This window comes from Prionailurus viverrinus, chromosome B2 (assembly GCF_022837055.1).
Source record: "Prionailurus viverrinus isolate Anna chromosome B2, UM_Priviv_1.0, whole genome shotgun sequence".
NCBI classification, from domain to species: domain Eukaryota; kingdom Metazoa; phylum Chordata; class Mammalia; order Carnivora; family Felidae; genus Prionailurus; species Prionailurus viverrinus.
Window position 1 is genome coordinate 142,074,700 of NC_062565.1, and position 27,983 is coordinate 142,102,682.

Genomic DNA, 27,983 nt, shown 5'->3' on the forward strand with positions numbered 1-27,983 from the left:
CTTGCCAGTTTCTGCCTTCCTATTTTTCAGGCTCTTCCTGCAACATTCTACCCTAATTCTGAACAGCGTTTGCCCAGGGCTACACTTAGCTGAGGAAATCTGTAAGAATTTTACGAAGATTTTTTTTTTTTTAAGTTAGAAAGGACCGTATTGATATATTTCCTGGCACCACAGCGCTGGACAAGAGTATTGTTTGTTGGAGGATTTTACAGACTCTTGCTGTGGCAAGGATATGAGATGGAGATCTTGGGACCTAGATTCTTTCTTTTTTTCAGTCAACAGACTGGTCCATTTAGGTACAAGAAGTCTGTGAATGCATGAGATCTGTGCGTTCTTAATGACCTCCTTCCTAAAACATCACTCGGCTTCGTTCTTGGGTAGTTGCTGCTTAGTCCTCGGCGTTTGTCAAGCTGATATGCGCCCTGTGTCTGAGGTGCTGGTAACTCTAAGGAGACCTTCCGTCGTCACTCTCTCTTGTACCTTGTGCCCAGGAAGGGGATGTCCTTGTATAAAGGGCAGGTACTCCCATCACTGAAAAGGAATAGCCCCCCTCACAAATTACTCACGATCATTTCTTAATGGTTTTATGATCCCAAGATAAACCTTTTTTTTTTTTTTTTTAAGTAAAGAACTTTGACTTAACACAGGGAAGAGCACTGTTTTCTTTCTGTGGGTGACATCAATGGCAACTAGTTTTTCCTTCAAGAGGTACAACAGAGGGCGCCCGGGGGGCTCAGTCGGTTGAGCGTCCGACTTCAGCTCAGGTCATGATCTCACGGTCTGTGGGTTTGAGTCCCGCATCGGGCTCTGTGCTGACAGCTAGGAGCCTAGAGCCTGCTTCAGATTCTGTGTCTCCCTCTCTCTCTCTCTGCCCCTTCCCCGTCCATGCTCTGTGTCTCAGAAATGAATAAATGTTAATAAATAAATAAATAAATAAATAAATAAATAAATAAATAAATAAAAAAAATAAGAGGTACAGTGGATGTCATTTTCACCAGACCAGGGGGCCTATGCTCTTTGCGTCCTTATCAGAAGCCAGTGGGAAGCTACGTGTACCAGAGCCTACAAAGCTCTGGGGTTTACCCCTCAGAGGGAAGAGACAGGTTTGGGGACCCACTCCTGCCCCCTGTGGCTTTTGTCTCCACCCTGCACCTGAGGCAGCCGGTGTGCTGGGGATCAACCGGGTCTAACACCAGAACGTCTGAGTGAAGCATCTTCAGAAGGGAGACCTGCCGTTCGTTTGCGTGCGATTGCCAGTAAACGGTTCTTAATAACGGAACAATGGGCTCAACAAACCAAAATCAACTTGGACATGCACAGAACCTTCTTCGTTATCAATTACCAAAATTCAAGCAGCCAGTTTCTGCATTTTCTTCACACCCTGACAAGGAAGTCCCTTGCTTCAAAACCCTTGAGCTCTACTTGTTCTCCTGTTTGCTTTGAGAAAGGAGGGGAAGATCAGTCCGCTGCTTTCAGAACAACTGAAACGGGTGACCTGCACTGAGGCAAAAAAGAAGCACTTAATCTTGAAATTGCACAACAGGTGCATTTTAGCAGGGATGCCAGGAGCAGAACTGATAACAGGTTGGAACCCTCTGAGAAGTCTGTGTGAAGTAGTTAACAAAAAGGGAAGAAATGTTTCTGATGTTCCAGCCTTTTAGGAAATCAGGGTGGAATATGCAGTATTCCTCGGTTCTTGGTGGAAATCATTTCGCCAGGATGCAGGGGTGAAAATACGGCTCTTTGAAGAAAGGTGAGGACGACCGGGAGGTCCTGTGGGCCGCCCACGTGATCTGGGCCGTGGCAAAGACATGCCGGGGAGAACTTGGACTCTGCGGAGTTAGCCACTAAATATATATCCACACAAAAGACCCTTCTCGAGAACAGCTCACAAAGTGACCACTACCCTTCCGTTGAAAGCGTCTTTTTCATGGAGCTCTTGAAAAGTAACTTTCCTTTTTGCCCGTTCTCAAAGGAAAAAATAAAACCTAAACGTATCAATTGCCAAAGGGTTTGGGGCGTTACTAATTTACAGCTGGAAAATGATCATGACTCTTAGCCTTGTGGCTGATGTCATACACACTTCAGCCTTCTTTAAGGGGACGGGCTGCCCCAGAAGAGATCACGTTCACGAGGGAGAATCTTAGACGAAAAGACTCAAGAAGGATTGGAAGAGAGCAGGGAGCAAAGATGAGTTCTAGGACCCTCCCTCTGCTTCCCAGACCTGAGCCTGCAGCTGCCCGCATGACATTTGCCTCTCGGGAACTCAGGGCCACATCAGCTGCCACGTGTCCAAAGCCAGAGCCCTGATCTCTCTGTGACTGCCCCGTTTGTCCATCCTCTTGTGTAAGCCAGACACCTCGGAGACCTCTCGGTGTGCCTCTTCTTTCCCCACAGCATCTAATTCATCACCAGGTCCCTCCCAGTTTACCTCCAAGGTACCGTTCAGCTCTGTATCTTACCTGGACTTTTACAGTAGCTCAGCCCCACAGCCGTTCCCCCCGCCTCCAGTGTGTCCTCCCTCCCACAGTCCAAGGACGGCATCTTCCGATCACACGTCTTCTTAACGAGTTGCTCCTGCTTAAAACCCCCGGTCTCTCTGTTTCTTCTAACAGACACAGCCCTACGGAACCAAAGCCCTGGGTGACGTGGCCCTTCCCTCCCTCCCCACTTTCATTCTCTGCTAGTCAGCCTGCTGTCCCCTGCTCCCAGACACCCGAAGGCCCTCTCCCCTCCCCTCCCCTTCCCCTCCATTCCCCTCCATTCCCCTCCCCTCCCCCCCTTCATTCCCCTCCACTCCCCTGTGTGGCTGTGTGTTTTTCCAGGCATCTACTGTTTCTAAGTCATTGATGCTTCTATCTGTTGTCTTTGGGTTAAGGATATACATGCCACCTCACCTCCCCAGGACTGATTCCCAGCCAGGGCGAGTGGCTTGTTGAAACTGTAGCGTTACTTTGCCCCCCGAGTTGCTGATGTGTGTGTCCTTGCAGGTGGGCTGATGCATTGGTCACACCACAAATGGGCTGGGGCTTGGACGGCTTTCTTTTCTGTCTTGATCATGTTGTTTGGGGGACATAGGCAGTGTTTCTCCCTCTTCAGATATTAGATTTAAACCAGTTTCAACCAAATTTGTCCTTCTTGGTGAGGCTTTGAGAAAGATACTGTGTAACTCAGGTTGAAAGCGTTCTGCCAGTGACTCTGGACATGGGTGTGAAAACAGTGTCTGTTGAGAACACATTTAAAATAGGGCATCCTGTGTAATGTTATGCATGCAGTTAGAGCTCTCTAAAAATAAACTCTGCTGGAACTGGGCTTTTCGAAGATGCGGGTTCCTGGGTCCGATCGCTATTGAGTTTAAGTGAAAGAGTGCCCCAAATTTCACTGTTAGCCTAATTAATTTTGTCAGTAAGCAATCTTTCTGGCTACATAAACTACACCTACACTGACAGTCCATACAGAGGAGGGCGTGTGTATGTGGCAGTCATATGCTTTCCAATTTTGAACATAACTCAGGAGTGATATTTTCAGTGGCTCAGTTAGAACCCTTGCACGGAGCTTCTCTCCAGGTGGCTTGCCCCTGGGACTGAAATGACATGGTTTCACTCGTGTGGTGCCTGTTTCCAGACTATTTCTTCTGTCTGTCCCGACCCTTCTCCAAAGAGCTGTATCGGGAATCCATTCATTTTCAAGATACACATTTCACACTTCCCCATCTGCCACTGTTGAGAAAAAATAGTGGTGATTGCTAAGACAGTATGGCCTAAATATTCTTTTAAAGCACCGAAACCATATACAGATCTTATTTTAAATTGTATTGTAGTTGACTTTAAAACAAGGTGTTTAGGAGTATGTGGTTACTCTTTATAGGATTTCATACTGGTATGTTTAACTGCTTTCTATCTTCTCAGTGAACCATTGGAAACGGTCACTTTAAAGTTGGTGTTTGCTTCTGGGTTTGTTTTTTTCTTCCCTAGAGCCAGCTCTTTGTTGGCAGATGAATGTGTAATGTTTGAGAAATTTCCAAAGTGAATAAAAGGAAAATCTATGATAATGTATATAATACGTAATAATATATATATATATTACTTGTGTCCGTGTGAAGACTGAGAAGCAGGAGTGAGGAGTGCTTTCGGGAAATGCCTCCGTAGGCTCCAGTTTTGAACTATCCTCATTATAATAACCTGGCCTTTGTCATAGGATGACAGATCTCAAACACTTCCATCCAGGCCCAACCAGAGACCCATCGATCTAAATAACGTTCCTCCAGTGATTGTGCGGGTCCCCGTGTTTGAATAACAGCGCCCCACCTCAGACTTTGACTTTGCAAAGGCATAAGGGAACAGGGCCTTGTCACAGAAGACCAGGCCTGGGTAAGCGGTGGCCCCTTTGGTCAGCCCTGATCTGGACGCACCGCCTCCCACTCAGTGCGGCCCAGGCGCTACGCCCAGTAGCTACGTTAGCAGCACAACAGCAACTAAACATTACTTTCAAAAGTTAGTCGAGTCCCCCCAACCCCCCGGGCCTTATTGGGCATTTATTGCCACAACTATCACAGGTTAGGAACGGGCCGCATCAGGGGACCGCGGTAATTTGGGAGGAAAACCACCTGAGCCTGTCGCCCCGTAATAGACAGCCCAGGAATTCACACACCCACAGGTCAAGGAAGGGCACTTTGCTCGTCCGGGCCCAGCTTACATCTTGGTAGGCTTTTACGTGGAAAATGTTTCCTTCGTTTCAGTTTGTAGTTTCGCCTGTTTTTGTTTTGTTGTTCTTGGTCCGTTTTGAAAAAGAGAATGTCTGGTGATTTACTTCTTGGCTCTCCTCATTCCATTTGGAGCATTGCAAACGGTGCCGTGGTCAGAAAGGGATTTAGAAGCCGGTGAGTGGTCCGAGTGACGGTAGTCAGCCCAACCAAATAAGCTTTTTGTCGCGAGCCCCCAGAAATCCTCTCATACTAGCAACACCGTGATAAGTTGGAGTGCTCGGCTTAGTCAGGCAGCCATGTTGTGTTTTCTTCCACAAAACAAAATTGTCTCAATTTCCAAAAAGTCAGCAGAAAGCTCTTTTTAGTATTAAGCTCATCTTGCTCGTTGAAAATTACCAATAATCCTGGCAGTAGTTTCCAAAGCAGTGATGAATTGGATTTCTTCTATGATGATGAAAGACCGGCTTTCTCCCCCATTTAGACAGGTGGCCAGATGCCGCGCTCATGGCCGCGCATGCCCTGCATTGCTGGGAAGACTCGCATCTTTGTCGGCCACTTCCCTACTCGGATCCGTAAGAGGCGTGCAGCACTCTGGATAAACTCGTTCCTAGAAGCAGGTGTCCCGGAAACCTGGGGAAAAGCACCATTTTTATTTGTCAGCATTCTATAACCCCAGATGAATACAGTAGACAGGAAGGTATACAGTGGGCTCTGTGTGCCTGTGTACTTTGCACTTGGAGAAAGAAATACAGGACACTGATCTGAAAGCAGGCCTGAGGAATTCTGTTTCTGACGCTTCCTAGCTGTGTGTCCTTAAGCAGGTGATTTAATCTCTCTGATCCCTATTTTCTTCCTTTGTATGTGAGCATAATTCCACCTACCTTCCTCCAGGTAATTTAAAAAGTTAAATGTATAAAATGCCTAGAAATTGTGCCTGGCACATTTATAATTACCTAGTAAAGTATGAACATTATTATTGTTATTGGTCCCTCCATGGCCACATGCAAACACTGAGGCCCAGAGACTGAAGGAGATTTGCTCCCAGATCCCAGTGACGGTGGAAGGTGTGACTGGTGGCAGAGTCAAGACCTGTGGCATTTTGACCAGACTTTTCAAACTGCAGGCATGATTTCATTGAGGACCATTATACACAGCAGCTGACATCCAACACACCGACCTCAAAATCCTTAATTTGTTTTGTTACTTTAAGGGTTTGTTTGTTTAACTTCTCCTGCACACCTTCATCATCTTATGGTGGCTGCAGATGGGCCGTGCAGACTTGGGAGAAATCCTAGATTAGGGTTACAAGGAGCCTCTGAGGTCATTACTTCATTTAACCACCTGCCTGGTGGGTTTCATATTCGGATTCTCTTTTGCACCTGAGTTATAAGCAGGTGTGCTTAAAGGACCATGTGTTTCATGCACATGTTAGTCACACCACATGTGAAACTGAATTTGGAAAAAGCCTGTTTACAATGGTAAAAATGTTCTCTCTCGGTTTATTTAACAAGTACTTTCTGCAGTAGCTGTCTGTTGCTCCTTTGCTCCTCTCAGAATTGCCTAGAAGACCCCAGGCATGGACATAAATTGTTGCCATACACAAAAGAAAAGTGCAGAGGGTTGTCAGAGGCAGAGTCTGGGGAAGGCAGAGCTCCCAGGTGGGGGAGACAGGGCAGCCTTCACAAAGGAGGCAGCCCCTGAAACGATCTTGATGGACGATGGACAGGTCACCATTGGCTGAGACTTGAAAGCTGTCTTCAGAAAACCCAACCTGTTCCTGAGTTAAGGATGCTCTTCAGGTGACTAACCTGCTAACAAATTGGGAGAGCAGTCCCAGCAGGTGCCACAGGGACATGAACGTGAAACTGTGTTTTGTTTGAATGAAAACACCCCAGAAGGGAACCTCAGCCGTCTGAGTTAATGCCGGCAATCTCCACGCTGATGTTAAGACCCGAACCGTACAGGAATATGTTTATGGCTGCCGGGCAATGTATTTATGAGTATTTGACGACCTGGAGGTTAATCAGAAGCCATTGGATGATCTCAGATACATTCTTAATGAACTGCAGTGGGTATTATCATCCTGATTCAGCAGTCTGTAGTATTCAAAGTGGCACTTGAGTGAGCTCAGAATTCAAGGCTGAAGTAACATTCCTTTCTCCCAGAGCCACACTCACACCGTTAGTCTCTCAGCCCACTAGAATGTTCTTTCCAAGCTATCATCGAGTGCCAGTTTAGAATAGTTTGTGTGATATTTAAAAGGAAGAAAAGCACTCAAACCTTTGATACTTTGAATTTTCAAGTGGACCATGTTTGAACTTTTTCTACAAGCCAGAAAGTTGAATCCGCTGAAGACTGCTACACAAAAAGATTGTATATTGTGTTTTTCTGAAAATGACTTAGGTTAAGCTTTGAAAGGATCTCTTTAAACATATTTTACCATTACACACAAAAAGCCATCAAATGACGACTTAATGGAGGTGCAGGGGCTTAAAAATCATAACTCACTTGGAGTAGATGAGCAAGTGTGGATTTTTACGCCTCTTACTAGTTTTACTCCCGAGAGAAAACACCAGTAAATGAAAGTTTGAAAAGTTTTCTCCAGGTGAACTGTTTACATAGGAGAAGCTTGGGTACACCAGTGGGTGGCGTCTTTCCCAGATTTTGCCACATCGCCATCACCTGTCTTGTCACCTTGTGGTTTCCCCGCGAGCATTAAACCAGCGTGCCATCCAAACCTCCCCTTCCCCAGGCCCGGGCCCAGCAGAGAAATACCCTTGCACCACAGTTGTCTCCTGCAGACGCAGAAATACCCTTGGCCTCTTGCAAGAGTGAGAAGTTTGTCTTTCATAGAGCGGACACACAAAACTAGTGAAACCAAGTCACCAAAACTTTAGGTTCGTGAGTCTGCGTCGCAGTCAGGGAGGGGTGACCCGGAGCCTTTTAGGGACACTTTCAGCCAGTCTAAGCTCCCTTCCTTCCTGTCGTAAGAAATCCTACAAAAAGAAGCGGGAGTCTGAGGTTTACTGTGTGATGTCAATATGGGGAAATGGGTGTGTTTTTAATAGTACCTAATTTCAGAACCTTGAATAATCAGGTTGAAGCGTTTAGAAATGCTTTCTCCTATATTCATTATATCAGAAAACTTAGGTCAAAGGAAAAAAAATTTAAGTAACATTCCCACACTGCCCATTTGATTTTCATCCCTTGACTCCTGGTTTTTGATACGAGGATACTAACTACTTAATGCCAATAAAGAGTCAAATCTTTTTTAAATGTTAGAAGTTAATTTTGCTTGCTTTTGTAATTCCTGTTCTTATTTCAAGTTCCCCCTTTCTTGCTTATATTCCTCTATAGAAATCATAACGTGGAACACTTGACGTGACTTAAAATGTATAATTTACTTGTGGAATCTATATTATTTGGAATTTTTACACAGTGTTTTAAGTCATTACTTAGCAAGAGTTCAGCCTCTCTGTCCAGGAAATCAATTATTTTAAGCAAACACGGAAAACAGCAGCCCCACCCCTTGCATATGTGCGTTATGAGAAATGACCCCCGGGATAGCGTGTTGCCCGCGTGCACGGTCAGTACATGTATACCTGTGCTCTCTCTTCACACAGGCAAGGCAGTTTCCCGGGCATGAACCAGAGTGGACTTATGGCTTCCAGCTCTCCCTACAGCCAGCCCGTCAACAACAGCTCTGGGCTCATGAACACCCAGGCACCCCCCTACAGCATGGCGCCCAATATGGTGAACAGCTCAACAGGTAACCGAGGCGGCTCTGTGCCCTGAGCGCTGCCCCCCCACCCCCAACCCTTTCCCTCTTTTCCTCTTAGGGCTGCACCGGTGAATGTGCAGAGACAACAGCAATGGAATCACTGGGTGAAAAGGGGGGAAAAGTCCACTTTTCTGCGCCTGGAAACTTGCTCAACCTATGTAACTGCTGTTAAGAGTTGAGGGTCACATTATGTTTTATGTGAATTCTTTTTCCGCGCTCTGTTTTTGCAACGTGTGGACGCATTCTTAAGTGTCGCTGGGGTTGCTTGCTCACTGCATACACTATGTTCTTTTTGTCTTTGGGTATCATTCAAAGCATTAAGAGATCCCAATGACAGAATGGATCCTCCATTCGGTAGTGACGGTGCTGAACACTTAAAAACCATATTTCAGGGGCAGAACAAGGGGGTTTGAAGTACTTTTTCACCTTGAAATGTATGTGTGGAAATAGTTGTTCCTTAAGTGCTATTTGCAGATTGTCTTCATTGAGGAATCGTATACAGTTTTGTTTAATGCGCTGTTTTAAAATTTGTGTCACGTTTAATTGTTTCAACCCACTTTGTGATGCCAACAACTGCGTTCTTACCAAATCCCATCTGATTGGTGCAGTAAGAGTACTCTCTCAGTTTGTGGAAGTGTTGAAAATGTCTAAACCTGGGCAAACCGTCTGTGTCCTTGGATTGCTTAGACCCTGAATCACCTCCTCAAGCCCCAACTACCCAGCAGTGAGCGCTACTCTCTACATGAGGAAACGCTGTGGATCGCAATTGACCTGTTCCTTTCTAGCACCGATTAGAGTGGTGACCACTGTTCGGGTAGCATTCTCTCCTTTGGTCAACACAGAGCTTTGTGTAGCCAGTCGTGTGTGTCCCGCACTGTTTCATGACGCATTCGAAAAGCACTGTGGAGTTAGAGGCTTGGCTTTCTCTTACGACCTTTTTTCATCTCCTCTGCCTCTTGCCACCTTGCTGACCTGTCCATCTTTGAAAGGCCACCCCAGGAGCTATTGTTTCTTTGTCCGGCCGAACAGACAGCTAGAGGCTGGGCTGGCATCCCGGCCAAGCTTCTGAGGGGTTGGCTTCTCAGGTCTAATTTAACAGGGCCATTCCCTGATTACGTCTCTTTAAAAGCATGCGGGAGAGGGGAAAAAAAGAGAAACTAGTGGAGAAAATGAAGGTTTTTAAATAAACAGAACAGCCCTTCCTGATACCGGTCATTCATCCCAGCGAGGGGGATGTTTTTACATTCGAGACGAAAAGGGGGAAGGCTCTTGAACAGTCTGTTAGCCAGAAGCTTCCCTTCCCTTCTCAGCACTGTCCCAGGTAACAGCGTATTTGGGTTATGACATTATGTGTTTTGTCTGGCTTGCTGAAATAAAATTACTTCAGAGCATTGAAACTACACAATAAATTTTCACCTACTATTAGCAATACTCATTTTCCCCCTTTTCCTTTGGCCCCGAGAGCCACAAAAATAACCAACCACAAACAGATGGCACGGTGCCCTGCCTAAGAAGATTTATGTGTTCCTAAGGAATAGCCAATTTAATGGAGATTCACAGAGAGGGTTTCTATTTATTATTATTATTATTATTCAGATAATTCAGAGGAAAACTGTTCGACAAAAGGCCGTTTATCCTCACACACTTTTGTATGGGCTAAGTAGTAGTTTTGTATCACATGGTATATTTGGAGATATTGAATTTTTAATAATTTAAGTATTTATCAAATTTTCCTCTACACATTTATGTGATTTTTTTTTTTTCCAGCTCGGTTCAGTCCAATGCAGCCTGATAGAAAGTAGTCATCTAGCACATCCAAGGAATAGGGATGATTTAGCCTCTACTGCGTATCTGTTGATAGGCACACGTCAGTCCGCTCTCACTGTGTTACAATCTCGGAGGGAAACGGGAACGACAGGGGAACCCAGAACGTTACCGAGTGGCTCCTGACGGGTTTTGGTCGGAAGGTGGGCTCTTGACTTTCCTAGAGTTGGGCCAAAAAAAGGCTGTGGTCAGCATCACATCACTCTACTTGGTCTGGGCTCGTGCATATCAGTTGCCGGTGATAACGGCAAAGCATTTCCTCTACCGAAGGACCCTTTCGGAGAAAGTGAAGATGACACCCACAGTGTCCAGGGCTGGGCGTGGGACTGGCCGAGCTTCCGTTAGCAGCTTATGCGGCAGACGTTCCGGCACCCTCTTTGCGGAGTTCGAGCCGTTGTGCTGTAGACAGTGTACAGGGCCAAAAACAGTCTCCCTGTGTAGTGACAAATTGTTACAGGCTTCAGTGAGCAAGTAATTATTCAAATGGAGTCAGTGTGAGTATGAATGTGACAACTATTTCTTCATTTTAAAATGCAGGGGAGGTGGGGTGGTAAGCAGTGGGGGGATTTGTTCCCTCTAAAGGAGCTTTTAAAAAAAAAACTATTCACATTAAAAGATTAGAATTATGTAATGCTATGGGCAAAATTATAAATCACGTATAGCCTTGTGAAATACACCCTTTTATATGATACTTGCGTTACTGGTTATATGATACTTGTGTCTCATTTTATAATATTCATTAGTCATATACTTGTCTTTGTATAAGCCATCATCTTAAAGAAGACATCTAAATTCCAGAAAATGTATCTACCATCTGTCGTTCTAAGCTTGCCTCCCTGGAAGTCGCTCTGCAGAATGTAGGACATTTCCATCAGTATAACCTACAGATAGCAGATGAACAGCCACACACTGCTGTTATCAGGCCTTCCTATTGTACAAGAGCCCCGGCAGATTCCAGATCTTCCTGCCCACCTAGCGCTGCTCAGTACCAAATGCGATATTCTGTTGCCTCTCTACCGGGATGGGGCACACTAGCTCCGTTAGCCCTCCCAAGGAAAAAGAGGCGAGCTCACTAGCACGGTATCGACAGCCTCTTTCAGCGTTCCCAAAAGTCAGGAACCACCTATCACCTGGAATGTTTGTTAAAACTACAGATTACGGCAGCCCAACCGGAATTTCTGAGGATGGTCCGGGAGTCTGGATTCCTAACAGACTCCGCAGGTGGTTTTCACATGTGCGTGCTAAAGCTTACGAGCCACCCATTTAGGGGTATTTTGCTCAGCAATCTCTCCGCTAAACTGCTGCCAGCTTTGTGTGGCATTGGCTGTTTACCAGATAATTTGCTGTTTTGAAATTTAAAAGAAAAATTACAAAACTCTGCCCGGAATATAAACCTACCAGATGGATAGGTGTTTTCTGTCTCGAGACGTTAGGGTCCTTCACTAAAGAAGTTTGGGGTATTTCACACCATTGCTGGCTGTCGGTTGTCTAAGTAGTTTATAAAGATCGTCGGGTTTTTTGTTCGCTTGCTTGCACGAAGTTAGTGACTTTAGGTGAATTGCTGTCCTCCCTCCCCACCCCACCCCCAAAGATGTAAAAGGTATATTAAATTATGAAAACCATATCTCTTCGAGGGGGGAGAAAATGCACCCCGGGATTATGCCAAGTACGTTGGTGGTTCTGGACTTCACATGCAGCTGGGGCTTTCTTGAGAGCATCGCTCTAGCTCACTGCAGACAGGAGCTGCTTTCCTTGAAGCAGTGCCGCGTAGCAAGCATACTTACTGGTTTTGCTCCGGTCGCGTGTTTCCTTGGGCTGGCTGGGATGGAGAGAGGCCGCAGATGGAAATGCTGGGGGTGTGCATCTCACATACACTGCCGCCGTGGAGGTACATCGGCATAGACGGGTGTCCGCAGATTTCCTCAAGGCCTCGCCGATCCAGTCAGAGAGAAGGGTTTCTCCTGAGCTTTTCTCACATCCTCTGTATGTGTTATGTTAACGGCGGTCTTTCTGTATTAGCCACGTGTGAAAATGGTCCTGAATATCTGCAGACGTACACACGCAGGTAGGCCCTTCAGTGCTTTCAGAAACAAGGAAAAAAATATTTTGTGGGGCATGGTGTATTGTTTACCATGAAAAGAACAAGCCGTGTGTGTGTTTCTGGTCCCATTTCCCCATCTTCTGGGAGTGATTTTGTCGCCTTGTAGGGAGACTAAGTGAAGGAAGCTGAGAGAGTAAGAATGAATGTTTGAGTTCAGTTTTGCTCACACCATATGTTCTTCGTGTTCCTTTTGAATATATTAAATCCAGGGTGGAATGACTGCCTCAGGACCTTGACCCGCACTTACTTTAAGAAATCATTCTAGCTCTTAAATTTCGGTGGTGAAGCCAGAGGCTAGTGCTCGAAATGTCTTTACGGTGCTCACACGGCTCTTCTGCGGTCACGGATCCTTTACTGCCCCTTTTTATGCCTGAACTTTCCATACTGGATTACTGATGTCAATGGGAGAAAGAACAGGGCCTTGATTTAACACATCCTTACAATAGTGGTGGTCTTTCTCTTCTGGGAAAGGAGAAAAAAATAGTGCCCCTGGAGTGTCATCGCCCTGGGAGGCGTATAGCTCTTTGCAGTGATTCATTGAGAATTCTGGTAAGAAGTCAAAAAGTAAGCATTTCAACAAAAGGAACAGTAAAAGCCACAGTAAGGAAAGACCTTATGATCCATTTACTAAAATAAAATTTGCAATGTAAGGCAGGAGGACTAAATAAAACTGTTACTCTAAACCCTCTCCTTATTTGTCTCTCAAGATAATAACACAATGTAACTTTTGACAGTTTTTACATTTGCATACCCTAAATGCCCATTTAAGAATATATAACAGAGAATGAAGAAATTTAGGGAATTTCAAACCAACAGATATGCTTAAATTCATCTAAGTCTGATTGTTATTTTTTTAATGTTCTTTTAAATATTTGTTTTTGAGAGAGAGAGCGTGTGTGCACGTGCACGGGGGTGGGGCAGAGAGAGAGAAAAGGAATCCCAAGCAGGCTCCCCGCTGTTAAGCACAGAGCCCGACGCAGGGCTTGATCCCACCAGCCAACCATGAGATCATGACCTGAGCCGAAATCAAGAGTCAGACGCTTAGGGCGCCTGGGCGGGTCTGTCAGTTAAGTGGTTAAGCATGCGACTCAGGTCATGGTCTCCCGGTCAGTGAGTTCGAGCCCCACATCGGGCTCTGTGCTGACAGCTCAGAGCCCAGAGCCTGCTTCGGATTCTGTGTCTCCCTCTGTCTCTGCCCCTCCCCCGCTTGCGCTCTGTCTCTCTCCCAAAAGCAAATAAACATTAAAAAAATACATTAAAAACAAAAAGAGTCGGACGCTTAGCTGACCGAGCCACCCAGGCACCCCGAGTCTGATTTTTAAATCAGTGTTAATTATTATCATTAATTATGATAATACATATCGTCCCACTTCTTTAGGCTTAAAAAAATGTTTTGTGTATGTTAACACATTTCATGCACGAAGAAGAATATTACTGTTTTCTGTCTTTCAACAGTAATATTTAGGCATAATTTATTACAAATACTAACAGAACTATCCGTTAGAACCTTTGAAGATACAGGCCTTAACTGGAGCCGCGTGTCCGTGACTTTGCCACCTCCCCAGGATGGTGTGGCTGTCGTTCCTTGGAACCCACTCTGAATAAGTAGCAAGGACGTGTGGACTTTCATAAAGAAGCTCCTCTTTCCGCACGCCTCCTGCTCTTCCATTCTGTTCTTCTAAAAAGAGTGTTTCTTAATGTACAGATTTACTAATTCCTACAGCGCTAGACCCCAGAGAGAAAACGGCACGAAAGCAGCCCACAGCTCGGAGCAAGGCGGTCTGGTGTAATCTCTCTCAGCTGCTTTTCTGAGGTTTCACACATTCACAAAAATAACAGCATTTTTAGCTGATCCCAATAGATTTTTCTCTGCAGCTGCATCCCTTGAAAAAGCTTTTTGTTCCAGTTCTTAAAGTCTAAGTATTGAAAGTAATTTGGAAAAAAAAAAAAAAAAAGGAAAGAAAGAAAGAAAGAAAAACATCCCAATTATGATTTGTGTGTGTGGTGATGACTTCAAGGGCTGACTGGCTGCAAATGGGCTCGGGAGCACAAGCCAGTGCGCCCGCGGAGAAGACGGGCGCTTCCCGGGGCATCCGTGGGCGCGCCACCGTGCTCACGGGCACGTGGTGGGGTCGGCTTTTTTGGCAGGACCTCTGGTCTCAACCTGCAGAGATGCTAACGATATTAGCAAATTAGCACCACAAAGCTTGCCAGCTAATTCGCCAGAGCCCTGCTCACTCTCTCTCTGCTGTAATTAAAACTAATTATTTTCTAAAACATAGTAATACATGAATATGTGCAATAATCATTTTGTAGTGGGCAATCTGTAGAGCCTTTTTTAACGCTTCTTTTTTTTTTTTTTTTTTTTTTTGGCACTTTATGCAACATGTGCACTGCCTTGGTTGAGCCAGCATTTTCGTTTGCAGAATGTAGAATGGGTCCTGTTCATAAAACCTCAGGTTTACTTTATTTTGAAATAGGAATGTTTTCTGGCTTTCACTCATTTACAAGGCTCATAATTCTCTCCACTCGCCCTTGTCTGTTTCCAACTCTCCTCACACATCTGTTTGTGTCGCACTCCCGGCCCAGTGTTGTGCAGATGGTTTTCACAGTGGGGTTCTGTAGAAATTCAGCTGTTATTCCCTGGACGTCTACACTGATTCCCTACTGTAGCCTTGTGCTTCCTTTAAAAAGAAATCTGAACCCGTATTTTTAGCTTGAAAATGTCTATCCGTATGGGTAATAAATGCGTCTAAATCAGTTGTTCCTCGGAGAACCTTTCAATCTAAAGCCTGGATGAACTTGGTAGAATTTCTGAGCCTAGAGATGGAGAGTGAGTTTTGCCAGGGAGCGTAGAGTTGACTCTTGGGCTGCTGGGCATTTGAGCTGCTGCTGGGGATTGATAAGTGCACGTACGGTCCCAGACTGAAAGAAAAGCAGCCCCACTGCAAACTAATTAGAAATCCTTTCCTTCGAAAAGAACTTTTGATTATTGTTTTTGAAGTCATTTGTTACGATTGTTTTCCATCGTTGCAGACCAGGCCACATGGAATAGATAAGATTTTCAAATGAAACCATATAAAATGTCAAATGAATTTGCCAACTATAGACTATGTAAACTTAGGAAATTAAGAAAGCACAACATCCTCTAGTCACCAGGTAGAAAATACACACATCCACTCTTTCCTTTCAACACCCGATGAGCAGTTGAAACATTGGACTTCTTTCCACTTGTCACCTACTCCGTTAAATAACGCTGTAATCATTTTGAGAAGATAACGTTGATACGAGTTGACTTTCCGTGGTGGGGTGTTGAATAAATGATTGCATTTGTGTTTTTTCTTTTTAAGTTAAAAAAGGACCACCAGAATATCGTGCTGTCTAGATGTCAGAAACGAGTGTGCTCTGAGTTACGATTTCTTTTTTCTTTTCTTCCTTCAAGGGAAATGCAAGTGCCCCACACATCACTCAGTAACTTGTGTTAGCAGGAGCCCAGCCTGACGAATCACATGTATAATCCTAAACTCTTTCTCCTGTTTTCGATTAGCATCTATGGGTCTTGCAGATATGATGTCTCCTGGCGAATCCAAATTGCCCCTGCCTCTCAAAGCAGACGGTAAAGAAGAAGGCACTCCACAGCCCGAGAGCAAGTCGAAGGTATTTCCTTTCTCCTCTGCACGCGGTGTGGGGTCTGCCTCGCTGAAGCTGCCATGTTGTTCTGTAGTCACGGTGTTGGCCTACACTTTCGTCGCCATTTTCTTCTCTTCTGCATGCCTCCATTTTGTGCACCACGTTTGTAGTTTTCTTTCCTTTCCCCACCCCCCCCCTTCATGGTGTGGATCTGAAAGTTACTAGTTCTTACGGCATTTAACTCCTGGCTGTGGGAGGGGGGAGGAGGGACGAGACCCACCTGAGAGAAACGCTTCGGGGGTGGGGAGAAGTAAGGGGCCTTGCCTGGTTTTGACACTTGCAGCCATTTTCTCTGCCTTCAGTTTATAGCTTCCTGTTTTGGCCGCCTCAGCAACAACAACATACTTAATATTTTGCTTTCCTGCCTTATTTGATAAATAAGGTGAACAGCTTTTTTTTTTTTTCCTTTCTTTCTTTCATAAGGGGTAACCCATGCTTAGCATTCCGTGTCAGCTTGAAGTAAGCATGGTGGCTTAGTGGCCTTCTCCGGCATCCGGCGAACTGACCGAATTCTACTAATTAAGAATGTTGTGCTAATACCTTTATACGTGTGTGTCTTTGTGTGTTTGTTCGTACATGTCTTTATATATATCCATTATGTATAAAAATCAGTCTGTTAAACTGGATGTGCTTTTTGTTATTTTAAATAAAGTTTGCCCTACCTTTGTCATTTTTTTTTTTTTTTATTCCTCTACCACAGGATAGCTACAGCTCTCAGGGTATATCTCAGCCCCCAACCCCCGGCAACCTGCCAGTCCCTTCCCCAATGTCCCCCAGCTCTGCTAGCATCTCCTCATTTCATGGAGATGAAAGCGATAGCATTAGCAGCCCAGGCTGGCCAAAGACTCCATCAAGCCCTGTAAGTGGCTCTGGTTTTTTGTGGTTTTCGTTTTTTTTTTTTGTTTTTGTTTTTGTTTTTTGGGGGTTTTTTGATAATTAAGTAATTCTACTTTAATGCTTGCTGATTGATTTGTTTTATAAGACTTTTTCTTCATAATTTATCCATGAAAGGGTTTGCTTTGTGATTGTAGCAGTAACAAAATGAGTAAAGTTTGTGCAAATCTGTAGAAGTTGATTTCTGGTAATGAAACCGCTGTTATAAAGAAGCACCTCGATATGAAGCATGTGATTGTGTTACCGGGTCCAAACTCCTTCACCCAGTGACTTTGTTCAAATGTCTGATCCGTTGTGCACTTACAGAAGATCTTTAAAACGAGTTACTTCTCCATTTACATGGAAACTAATAGCAGCCAAGGAGTAAATGACAAGTTTGGCCTTTGGCCTAAATCTTTCATGGGCTGTTGTATCTGAAACATCTTATTTCAAAACTGCCTACCTGAAAATAGAGATGTGACACTCTGGGCACGGGTTAACACAATATCAGCCCTACTTTGTTTCGTTCCACCTGTCAGAAATTAACAGCAAAGCTGTAGAAATGTTCCTGCAAGTGAATATTTGGAAGGCTACTTTTAGAATAATATTATGTACCTGCATTAGAATGAATGGAGATAGAAAAATTACATCCTGCACAAGACTGCTGATAATCTTGAAATTAAGTGTTGATTTCCTTGTGATATAGAGAAAACAAAAACGGTGATGTGCATATAAGGGAATTTTTTTAGTCTTAATGTTCTTCTGTCCATAGACCTCGGTCTTTATTTTCCTACTGAAGAAATTAATTCTGTGCCATTAAAAAAAAAAAAAAAAAAAGAATAAATGGCACTGTAGTAACCTTTATTTTACATTCATATAGGGAATCAAAAGATCTGTTTAAAAAAAAAAAGCCTTAACATGCAATTACTTGCCAAGAAGGCTTAATTAACACGCTAATTTTTGTTAAGACGACGTATTGAAGAGTACAGCTCAGGAAAAGCGAGTTGGAGGGAAGAAGTCTCTATGTGCAGAATCTGGCAATCTAGTCAAAACCCCAAAAGGAGGCTGCTATTAATTATCCATTCACTGGTTTAAACAGATAGAACTGAAGGTTTGAAGGGTTGGTGGTTCCAGTAAATGTTTGTAAAATTCATGTGGAGCTCTAGCATAACCAGCATTTTCCTTTTCAGAGGAAGAAAGGGCAATATTCGCTGTTACCTTCTCTGTAGACATGTTTTGCTTTTGCAGCAACGGAGATGAAATGAAAAATGCTCTCGGGCGGGTTTGCAGAACTAACGGGAAGGGGGAGGGCAACTCCCGCATCTTGATGGCTTTGTGTCATTGGCTTTGAGTCTCAGAAGGCAGCCCACGTTCCGGGGGTTTTCCCCACAATCTCCCCTGGTGTTGTGTTGTGTTTTGTCTTCATCACAAGAAGAGCATTTTTGAATCGGCATACTCTCAGGTTAGCAGGTAGAACTCAGATTAAAACTTTTCAAAAACATGTATTATGTTGGCTCGGAGGGAAACATTTTAGAGGCCGAAAATCATAACCGTTAAAACCTTAAGATAATAATCAAGAATAATAATTTGTGAAAAACAAAGACTACTGATAGATGACATTATATATTATACGTTTAAAATGCCACTTTACTGACTCTGGCTTATAAAGATGGAGTGAGATATTTATGATACTTTGACTAGTCAGGTGATCTCCATCCAATGAGTCCCAGAGGAAAGAAACTATTACCAAAACCGCGCTTTCCACTTAAATATAAGAAAAAAGCAAACTGAAGTGTTGACTTCATTTCCTGAGTATAATATAATTCGCCATAAGGTTGCATACTCCTTTTTTCTAAACATTCCCACGTCCGTTATCTCTTCCTGTACCATAACCATTGTATGTTTAAGAACGGGCACGCAAATGTCCAGCTCCGGGGGTAGAGAAGGACCGGGGAAGCCGTGGTCCCAGGTAGAAGGATTCAGATGACGGCTCTGTATGGAAAAAATGGCGCCTGTCTTGGCTGAGATGCTAATTTAAAGAAGGGAACCAAATGCAATCGGAAGGAATGACCAGAGAGTATCTGTGCTGTCAAATCACTGCTGATATATACGATTTAGGAATATTTAACTGTTCTTTCTGAGACACAACTTCAGTTTGCACTTAAAATTGCTCCTACCAGTGTCTCTAATAAAGCCTGTCTAATAGAAGGCCTGAAATGGACTGAATAATAAAGATGTTCAGTGCTTTGACAGTGTACTATGGACCAACATTGTTTTGTTACAGAACATTCTAAAATAAAAATAAACATTTGCACATACACAGATTACCAGGCATATGGTAAAGACTGCTGAAATGTAAATCTGCCTTGGAGATTTGAGGAAAAATGTACTTATAGACTTAATTAAAGTATATGCAAGGAAAACATTTGTGGCGCCATAATGTCTTACTGTAATTCTTCAGCAATCTCCGTTCCCTTCTCTTGCACCCATGACAGTTACGGGCACTAGAATACCATTTTTACAACACAGAAGCAATGTGAGGTGCTCCTAGTGACCTGGAAGAGGTAACCTGTCTTTCTGCAGGGCTGGTGTGTTTGCCCAGTGTCCGTGGCTAGAGCGTATGAGGACACCCATCCAAAGGTTGCATCGAAGCTGGTGTCTGTGAACAGAAAAAGTACATGTTGAGCCTAATCGACGATAAAGTATATACTCTTTTATTTCCTAGCACTTATGTTTCCCTTTATGTCCTTTTCCTCTGTTCGGACACCCAAAGACTAACTTTGATAACTGGCCAGTAAACAGACCTTGAGGCTGGGAGTAGAGATGGAATGTGGCAGTCATGGGCACAACCCCTCCTCAGCTTTCAGTCTTGTTGGATTGTGTCCACGGTCACTCAGCACCCCGGCCTCTGAAATCCTGTTACAGATCCCTCCAGTGTGCAGTCGCCGTTGGGGATTCAAAATCGGCCCGAACCCTGCCTCGTGGAACATAAAGTCTAGTCAGGAGAACGTAGGGCAGACAGATGATCCCACGCAAAACACGGGCTTTTTATAGGCCGTGTAACCAAGGGCCGCCAAGGACAAATAGAGCGGGAGACAGTGATTCAGATGAGGGAGCCTGTGTGCCTGGGAGGCCTCTTCCAGGAACTGACGCGTCACCTGAGGCCTGACCACTTCTCCTCCAGATGCATTTTCCTACATTATGGTGCCATGAAAATCCTTAAGTCTTTTTTGAAGATTTAAAGCTATGAAAAATAAAATGGTCCTATTAAAAACCACTGTCTTCATTAAGCTTTTCTAACTTTATGAGAACAAACTGAGACATACAAAAGTTAATTAAATTCAAGTTCATTTAACAAAGAAAGGTAAGGAAAGGTAAAATATGTATGGCCAAAGTAAGTACACTATTATTTGAGGCTTATCTCAGGTTAGGAGATACACTCTTTCACAAACGGGAACAGACATCTATCTGCATAGCCCCACTGCTCGGGGCCTGATGAACGGTCCTTCCGGACCCCTTCCCCAGTTTGGCATCAGAGAGGACCAGGCCAGAGATGGCCTGGATCTTAGATTCAGAACGCTGGTAGAGCCACTCAAGGTAATTTTAAATTGAAACGATCGCTTTTATTTCTCTTACCCTTAAATTGAATGTCAAACTTTTACCTCTCAATTTGTTACAAATAAAATGCAAGTGAGAGGGTTGGTGGGTTTTTTTTTTTTCTGTTTTGATTGATTTTAGGTGATAAAATCTCATTTTTTAAAAAGACAGTGGGCCCATTTGGTATTGTGCCCCAAAAGGGAAAAAAAACATTTTTAACTAGCATTTAGAAACTAACTACCCCCCCTTAGTGATGACAGAGCTTCTGGAATGTGTAAAATGTGGTAGGACAATTTCTTTTCCCAGTCAAATATTCCTTGGGTACATGAATATGGAAAAGAAAATTTAAAAACATATTATTTGAATATACAGTGTGTTCCAGATTCTGAGTATATATATGGAGATATATATATATATATATATATATATATATATATATATATGAATGTGTATATATTTTAAGCTCTAAAGTAATTTTTAAGTGACTTACTCTTGAGCCTCAGCATCAATGTAAGTTCTAAAAGATCACACTTTTTTTTAATCCCACCACCCTAAATTTTTTATTTACATCAACTGTATTCACCCATGTTTTATGTATTTGATGTAAAGGTTTTATGCCTCAATAATTCTGAATCCGAAGGCTTAAAATTTCAGCGGAAATAGCCTGGGAGAGGTGCCTTCAATTAGAGGAATGTTGTTATTTTCATTCTCAAGCATCCTCTCTGAGGTCCTGCTTTCACTGGGGATCATTTACTAACAAAGTAACATCAGACTTCAATGGCAGTCCTGTTATTTGACCCCCCAAATTTCAGCAATGTGTTTAAAACGGTTAAGCCAAATACAATGGAAAAGAGTTAAGAGGAAGTCCCATCTAAAATGAGGACTATCCATTGCAAATGATAAGCTGGTAAAGACACATGAGGAAGTAAATTACTGTTCCAAGGAAATCTTGATTGAGAATTTAGAAGTGAATTTTTCACAGCAGCCCTGGAACTGCAGATATTAAAGCACACAAGTTATTGTTACAGACATAAGAGGCATAAAAGAAAAATACACATTTGGGCTGTACCAAAAATGCTAGCTTCCCAGATCACATAATCCAGAAGGTGGGCTTCAGTTGTGCACAAACAGCAAATTTTGACATTTTACTATCACATAGAATTAGAAAACCGAAGATAAGAATTAGAGCTTCAGTACAAACCACACGAGCACATAAAACCCATGTGTATAAAAGTAAACACATACATGTATCCATAGATCTGCAGGGAATATGAAATAGCCCATGTGTTTGTGATTAAAGCATGGTTGCCTGAGAAATCTGTTAAAACAATTCCTACAAGAATATTTAAGAATATTTAGGAATATTTAACTGTTGCCTTGGCAGAGAAGTCCAAGAAACCTTACGTAGGGAAAGCTAGTCATCATGAGTAAATGCCAAAACTTTAGCTGGCTTAGTTAATAAAGCTTAGAAAAGGAGCAGAAACCACACCACCGGTCCCTATGAATTGTGACCTACCTTCTATATTTCAGCAAGTCCCAGATCTGTTCTCCATAAGATTTAGCATTTTAATGAAGACACACATTATTGATTCTTATTTTAACAAGGAAAAACAAGAGTCCGTTTAGTTTTTTGGGCTCTATAATATTACGTAAATGTGAAATTTTAAGTTCACTGCGATTCTTCTATGAACTCGCACCCTCTTATTTTTAAAAGTGACATGGGGCGTCCTTGGAAACTTGCCTTCTGGGATTCAACGCTTATATCAATCAAGTGAAAAAGGGTTTTGTTTTTTTGGTTTTTTTTAAGTATATAAAAGGGGGAGTTTGGGCCCTTTATTTAAAGTCAAAGTAAAGTCTTAATTAAGAAAATGTATAGTTTGTGCCTGAACTAGTAGCCTTCATTCCTGATTGTTGTGTGATAGCGGTAGTTTTTAAATTTCTTCTCTTCTTGTGTTTGGTAGCTCATTACTTTTTTCTCACCTTCTTCCCTTTCCCTCTGCCCACCCATTCCCCACTTCCAAATGCTCTTTCTGGGCGCTAGAAGTCCAGCTCATCCACCACCACTGGGGAAAAGATCACAAAGGTGTATGAGTTGGGGAATGAGCCGGAGAGAAAGCTGTGGGTCGACCGATACCTTACCTTCATGGAAGAGAGAGGCTCCCCCGTCTCCAGTCTGCCCGCGGTGGGCAAGAAGCCCTTGGACCTGTTCCGGCTCTACATCTGCGTCAAAGAGATCGGAGGTTTGGCACAGGTGAGCGTGCGAGTGAGTGAATGAGGAGACGTTGTGCGTAAGCTCCCAAAGGTTTCTTTGTACTTTTTTTTTCTTTTTTTTTTTTCTTTTTTTTTAAATAAAAAGCCAAGCCCGTGGGATTCATGTCTGTGTGCTGTGCGGGGAGAGCACTGGGGTGGGGCCCTGGGCCTGGCACCAACTTGTAGTGTGACCTTGGCAGGTCACTTTTACATGGACCTCCATTCTCATCTACAAAATGAGACGGTCGGGCTGGGTTTTTCTTTAGGTTCCCTGACAGCTCTAGAAATCTGTGGAATCTGCCAAGATTTCATAGTAAATGCTCCAGGAATGTTTTGCAAATGACCAAATTAATTGTCCAGATCAGTTCTAAATCCAAAGCAATTTATTAAGAAAACGAAGTCCTGTATCTCACAGCATGCCCACAGTGCCCGAGTGGGTAAGAGGGGCATTTCTGCACAGAACTGGGGCTGGGGTGCAGGAGGGGTGGCATCAGGGTGTGGAATTTCAGAAGGCACTCTTCAGGCTTGTGCGGTGCCTCCCCCGCCCCTGCCTGACTCTCTGAACCAGTGCTCCCCTAAACTTGGTACCCTGGGGGCCAAACTTTCCTCCCCCTGGTCCTGGCTCTGCTGTGGTCTGGAGTCTAGCACATGAGTGCATGTCCTGCGAGAGGAGCAGGGAAGGGGTCCCAGGTAAGTGCTCACTGCGTGCTGGGCACCATGCTTTCCGTTTGTTCTGGCATGGTCTTTCTGAATACCCGTTAAATGCAGGCGTCATCAGCCCCAAAGAGGAGAGGACACTGTAACAGAATGAAACACGGTTGGGTGGCCCAGGGACTCTCAGGGTGGCTGTAGGCCAGGTCTGTCAGATTCTAAGACACGTGCCCCCCCCCCCCCCATCTTCCTGTAGCTCTCAGGCTGGTTATCCGTTAGCATTACTTGGGGAGGGAAGAAGAATCACTTGGGGAGCTTTAAAAACCTGTCAGCACCTGGGCTCCCGCCCGGATCACTGAAAGGAGCTGCTCTGGGCCCAGGTGGTCCAGTACACAGTGTGGGACCCTGCACTCCGCCCCGGTGCCGCAGGGTCGCTAACCATTCGGGAGTGAGTCACCTAATCCACGGGTACCGCTGAGGGCCCGCCTTGCTCTCAGCGCCTCGCAGCTCTAGGGGAAGCAGGCCAGGCCTTTGTCCCTAGCCTTCCCGGAGGGGCCTCATCCCACCAGAGACCTTCCGTGGACGCCCGAAACCAACAGAGCGTGAGCCAAGGCTTTGCAGAGTCAGGTGGTAAGTCGTACATCGCAGACCAAGTGCATGAGTGGTGGTCAGTGGAGGGAGAGCTCAAGATACAAAACTCTCTCCTACACCTAGACCCCCTCACCTTTCCTCTCTGCACCTGCTCCCCCAACCTTTCCCCTCTACCCTAACCCCATGGCATAGATTTTTTAGAATCCTTAGGACACTATACAGTTGGGTTTCACCCTCACAGAAGCATAGAGCTTGTCCAGACCCCTTACTTTTCCTCCGTCGACAGCGTGAATTACCTACCGTGTTGGGTCTGTGGGTGAGGTTCATTGCCTGCCTGGCTAACAAGGGCTGCTTGAGCACAGCTGTGATGCACGATGGTGAGCCGCGTGGCCACGTTCCCTTCACCCCGTCTTGATTTCTACCTGGCCGCCCTGAGCTGCAGTCAGAGTGGGCACTGGCAGCCACACAGAGGTCGGTGCAGAGCCTTGCTTTTCAGGGCAGCCCAGGCAACACGCCTCTTATCCCTTCGGAAGCATTTCGCGAGCATTTTGTTTATCACACACCATTTAGTACTAAGTAAATGGACATAAAGAGCTTTGTGATAAAGTTTGAATCCAAAAATTGAACATTTCATTAAAAACCACTGTCGCCTTAACATTTAACCATGCTCCTTACTTAGCCCCAGGCGCGTCTAAAGGCAAAATATTCCCCAAATATTCGCAGGTCTGTGTGCTTCCTTCGGATGTCCAACCTTGCTTAACTGTCCCAAGTGGAAACCGAAAGTTAATGCCTAAAGGCCTTTTGTAGCATCCCAGGATTTCTCTCCTTTTTTCTCTTCACGTTGCGGCTCTATTCTCTGCAGCCTGAGTGTCAGTGGGAACCCTGCGTGGCCCTGCCCCTTCCCCAGCTCGCAGGTGTCCACCGCGTCGGCTCGCTCGTGGCTTCACAGAGCCACCCAGGGTGGATGGCTGGTGCTGGCTTTCCAGTGAGGGGCCCTCTGCCCAACACCCTAAGAAAGTCTCCCATGAGAGAAGAGATGCAGGCTAGAATTACAGGGAGCTCGGGCTGGTGGAAAGAAACACTGTTTTTCGTATCAGAGCTCAGCACTTAAATTGCAAAGTCGTTCTGTTACTGCTTTTTAAGTCTTTTTCGGGTGCCTTTTTTTTTTTTTTAAGATGAGAGGTGGGCTGGGGATGAGCGCGGGTGAGAGTGTACATTTGCTCAAAAAAATCGCGGGCTCTGAGCAGCAACGGCCTGGAATGGTGCGACGCATTAGAAGGCACACCAAGCAGAAGAATCGCAAGGAGCACTGCTTTTTATGTAGCTATCAGCAGGTCCCTTAATGGTTTTATAACTGTAAATGCTGTCTATGCACTACTGAGTGGGAGTAATGAGCATTCGTTAAGAGAGGCAAATGAAAAAAAAAAAAAAAAGTAAACCAAGACATTAAGTGCTTTTTTTTTTTTTTTGTCTCCTGGCTTTAAACAAGCCACTTTGCTGCAAACCAATGATCCTGCCTTTTTTTTTTTTTTTGCTAGGTTAATAAAAACAAGAAGTGGCGTGAGCTGGCAACCAACCTAAATGTTGGCACTTCAAGCAGTGCAGCGAGCTCCCTGAAAAAGCAGTATATCCAGTACCTGTTTGCCTTTGAGTGCAAGATTGAGCGCGGGGAGGAGCCCCCGCCGGAAGTCTTCAGCACCGCGGACACCAAGAAGCAGCCGAAGCTCCAGCCGCCCTCTCCTGGTAAGCGGGAGTACTACACTTGTCGCCGGGGAAAGGCGAGGCACCTGCACCCCCACCCCCACCCCCACCCCAGGGCGCTGGAGGCCACCCGCCACTCATGTTCTGAGAAGGCCACTTCACAGTAAAGCAAACAGAACGCGGGATCTCTGAGGACAAGGGGCGTTTTGTTGTGTTCTGTTTAATTGAACCCCCCCAGTCGGCAGTGCTTAAGGGAGGCGAGCATGCGGTTTGGGACGCTGCCCTCTGGGGCCAACATTTCCAAGGCTTTCTGTGGAATTCTAAGCTGTAGACCTTTATTCCTTATACAGGTATTTAAAAACATCCCGTCTAATTCTGTCAAAATAAGTATCCCCGGTAACCTTTTATTCCTTGTACAAGTATTTTTAAATATTCCATTTAACTCTGTCAAAATAAGTGTCCCCGGTAACCTGTGCTCATACTTTTGTGCTACTAGAAAATGCCACCCTATAGGTTTGACAGCCAGTTCCTACCAGCTCTGCCTGTGTCAGCGACACTCAGAGTTGTATGTTAGCAAAATGAAATTTGGACTTCTTTTTACTGTCCCCTGCTCAGCATGTTCTCACTTGTAGGGAATCTAGCAAACTGTCACGGTAAAGGTCCATGCAGCCCTATTTCTGAGACCGAATAGCCCATTAGCTCTGACCTAGAGGCCAGGAGTCTTAGGAATACTACCTAGGAATAACGCAGTTCACCTAAATCCTCATAAGCAAAACCAAGCGAATGCCTTCTCTCCTGTGTCTCCACTCAACTGTTCGAGACCCTGCCATTCTCTCAGCTCTCCTGCTAGCCTTAGTTCTACCTGTTAGCGTTTCAAATTACTGACTCATTATATTCTAATAAATACAGTATTCAAGATAGGAAGAAATTTACATCCTCCTGAGTTCTGGGTGGTGACCTCACTCAAGTCCGATCCAACCGTGTTCTTGTCTTTCTGGCCACATCCAAGCCCTGTGATGGGGTCAGCACTTAGCCGTGCTGTCCCACGTACAAGGTGAGGCTGGCCGTACCTGCCACTGTCCATCACACAGGATTGCCCTGGGATCAAATGCCAGTATTTCTTAGGCACTTAAAGTGTGCCAGGCACCTTTCTAAGTGCTTTTCCATTCAATCGCATCCCCCCTATGATGCACAGATACTGTCCCAAAGTCCATGAGAAAACTAAGGCACATAAAATCTTTACTAACTGGCCCCAGATCTCCTGCTAGTGAGTGCTATCCAGCCCTGGCATTATGCCTAGACCTACTGTATTCCTCTGTCCATATTTGAAATAGCATTGTAACAGGGAAGCCTTTTGCACACACAGGAAGGTGTCTGTGAGCCAAAGAAAGAAATTGTTTTCTTTTTAATTATTTCCTCTTGCTGCTTTCTGGATGCCAGTGCTAGTACCTAAGGTCACGAATCAAGGGATCTCACATCGCTACTTCCGTGGGCCAAAGCGCACTTGCAGGGAATACACCTCGATATATATTTAGATCTGACAGTTCTGAACACAACTAGAAATCCTCTCCGGCCCCACCCTTAAGGATTCGAAGCCTTTGCAGTTACGGTGTACCTTAAAAACTGTGAAATCTAATTTTAAAAGTCTCACAACATTACATTCCGTTCACAGAGTAAAACAAGCCGCCTGTGAACGGCTCTGAAACTATTTTTCCTAAATAAAAACTCAGTGGGGTGTAGGGACCAAAGTGGCGATGTCTGCAAAGATGTAAAGGTATATTTTATTTGCCGGGGAAAAGCTCGTGTCACTGAATGGGCAGCACTTCTGTATGGAGAATGGCTCTCCCAGCGTGACCAGCTTCAGTACAAGAAATCCCGCTGAGGCATAGACCCTTCAGAAAGTGTAGGGCCTCTTCTCTCAACAGTCAGCTCTTTCCTTTTTCCCTTTTTTTTTAAAACTACCGTTTTTGTGGCAACATTATCGTTTTAACTGCACAAAAGAGCTCGGGTTGCAGATGCACTTCTGATAGCTCATTCTTCTCGGTGGTCCACATGGTCCAAAGGCTTGTGAAACAGGAAGCAGGGGAAGGAGGGCGTCCTGAGCTGAGCCTCCCAGTCAGGGCGCGGCCCAGGCGGCCCCGTGCGGAACACACGGGGCCAGCCTGCCTCCTTACCTGTTCTGTGCGCCGCTCGAGACGCTCCGTTCAGCCAGACAGAAG

At 44.7% G+C, this 27,983-nt stretch overlaps 1 protein-coding gene across 9 annotated transcripts in view; it reads left to right on the top strand.

The window, feature by feature from the left end:
- The window catches only part of ARID1B (AT-rich interaction domain 1B), a 450,840-nt gene that overhangs the window by 400,890 nt on the left and 21,967 nt on the right, over nt 1-27,983 (top strand). For 5 of the 9 annotated variants that reach the window (XM_047858467.1, XM_047858472.1, XM_047858471.1 and 2 more), the window contains 5 exons: nt 8,329-8,474; nt 15,959-16,068; nt 16,802-16,960; nt 22,613-22,822; nt 25,602-25,806. In XM_047858467.1, coding sequence (XP_047714423.1) covers nt 8,329-8,474; nt 15,959-16,068; nt 16,802-16,960; nt 22,613-22,822; nt 25,602-25,806 — 830 coding nt within the window. The remainder of the gene's footprint in view (nt 1-8,328; nt 8,475-15,958; nt 16,069-16,801; nt 16,961-22,612; nt 22,823-25,601; nt 25,807-27,983) is intronic. The other 4 variants (XM_047858473.1, XM_047858476.1, XM_047858469.1 and 1 more) reach the window with 3 other exon arrangements.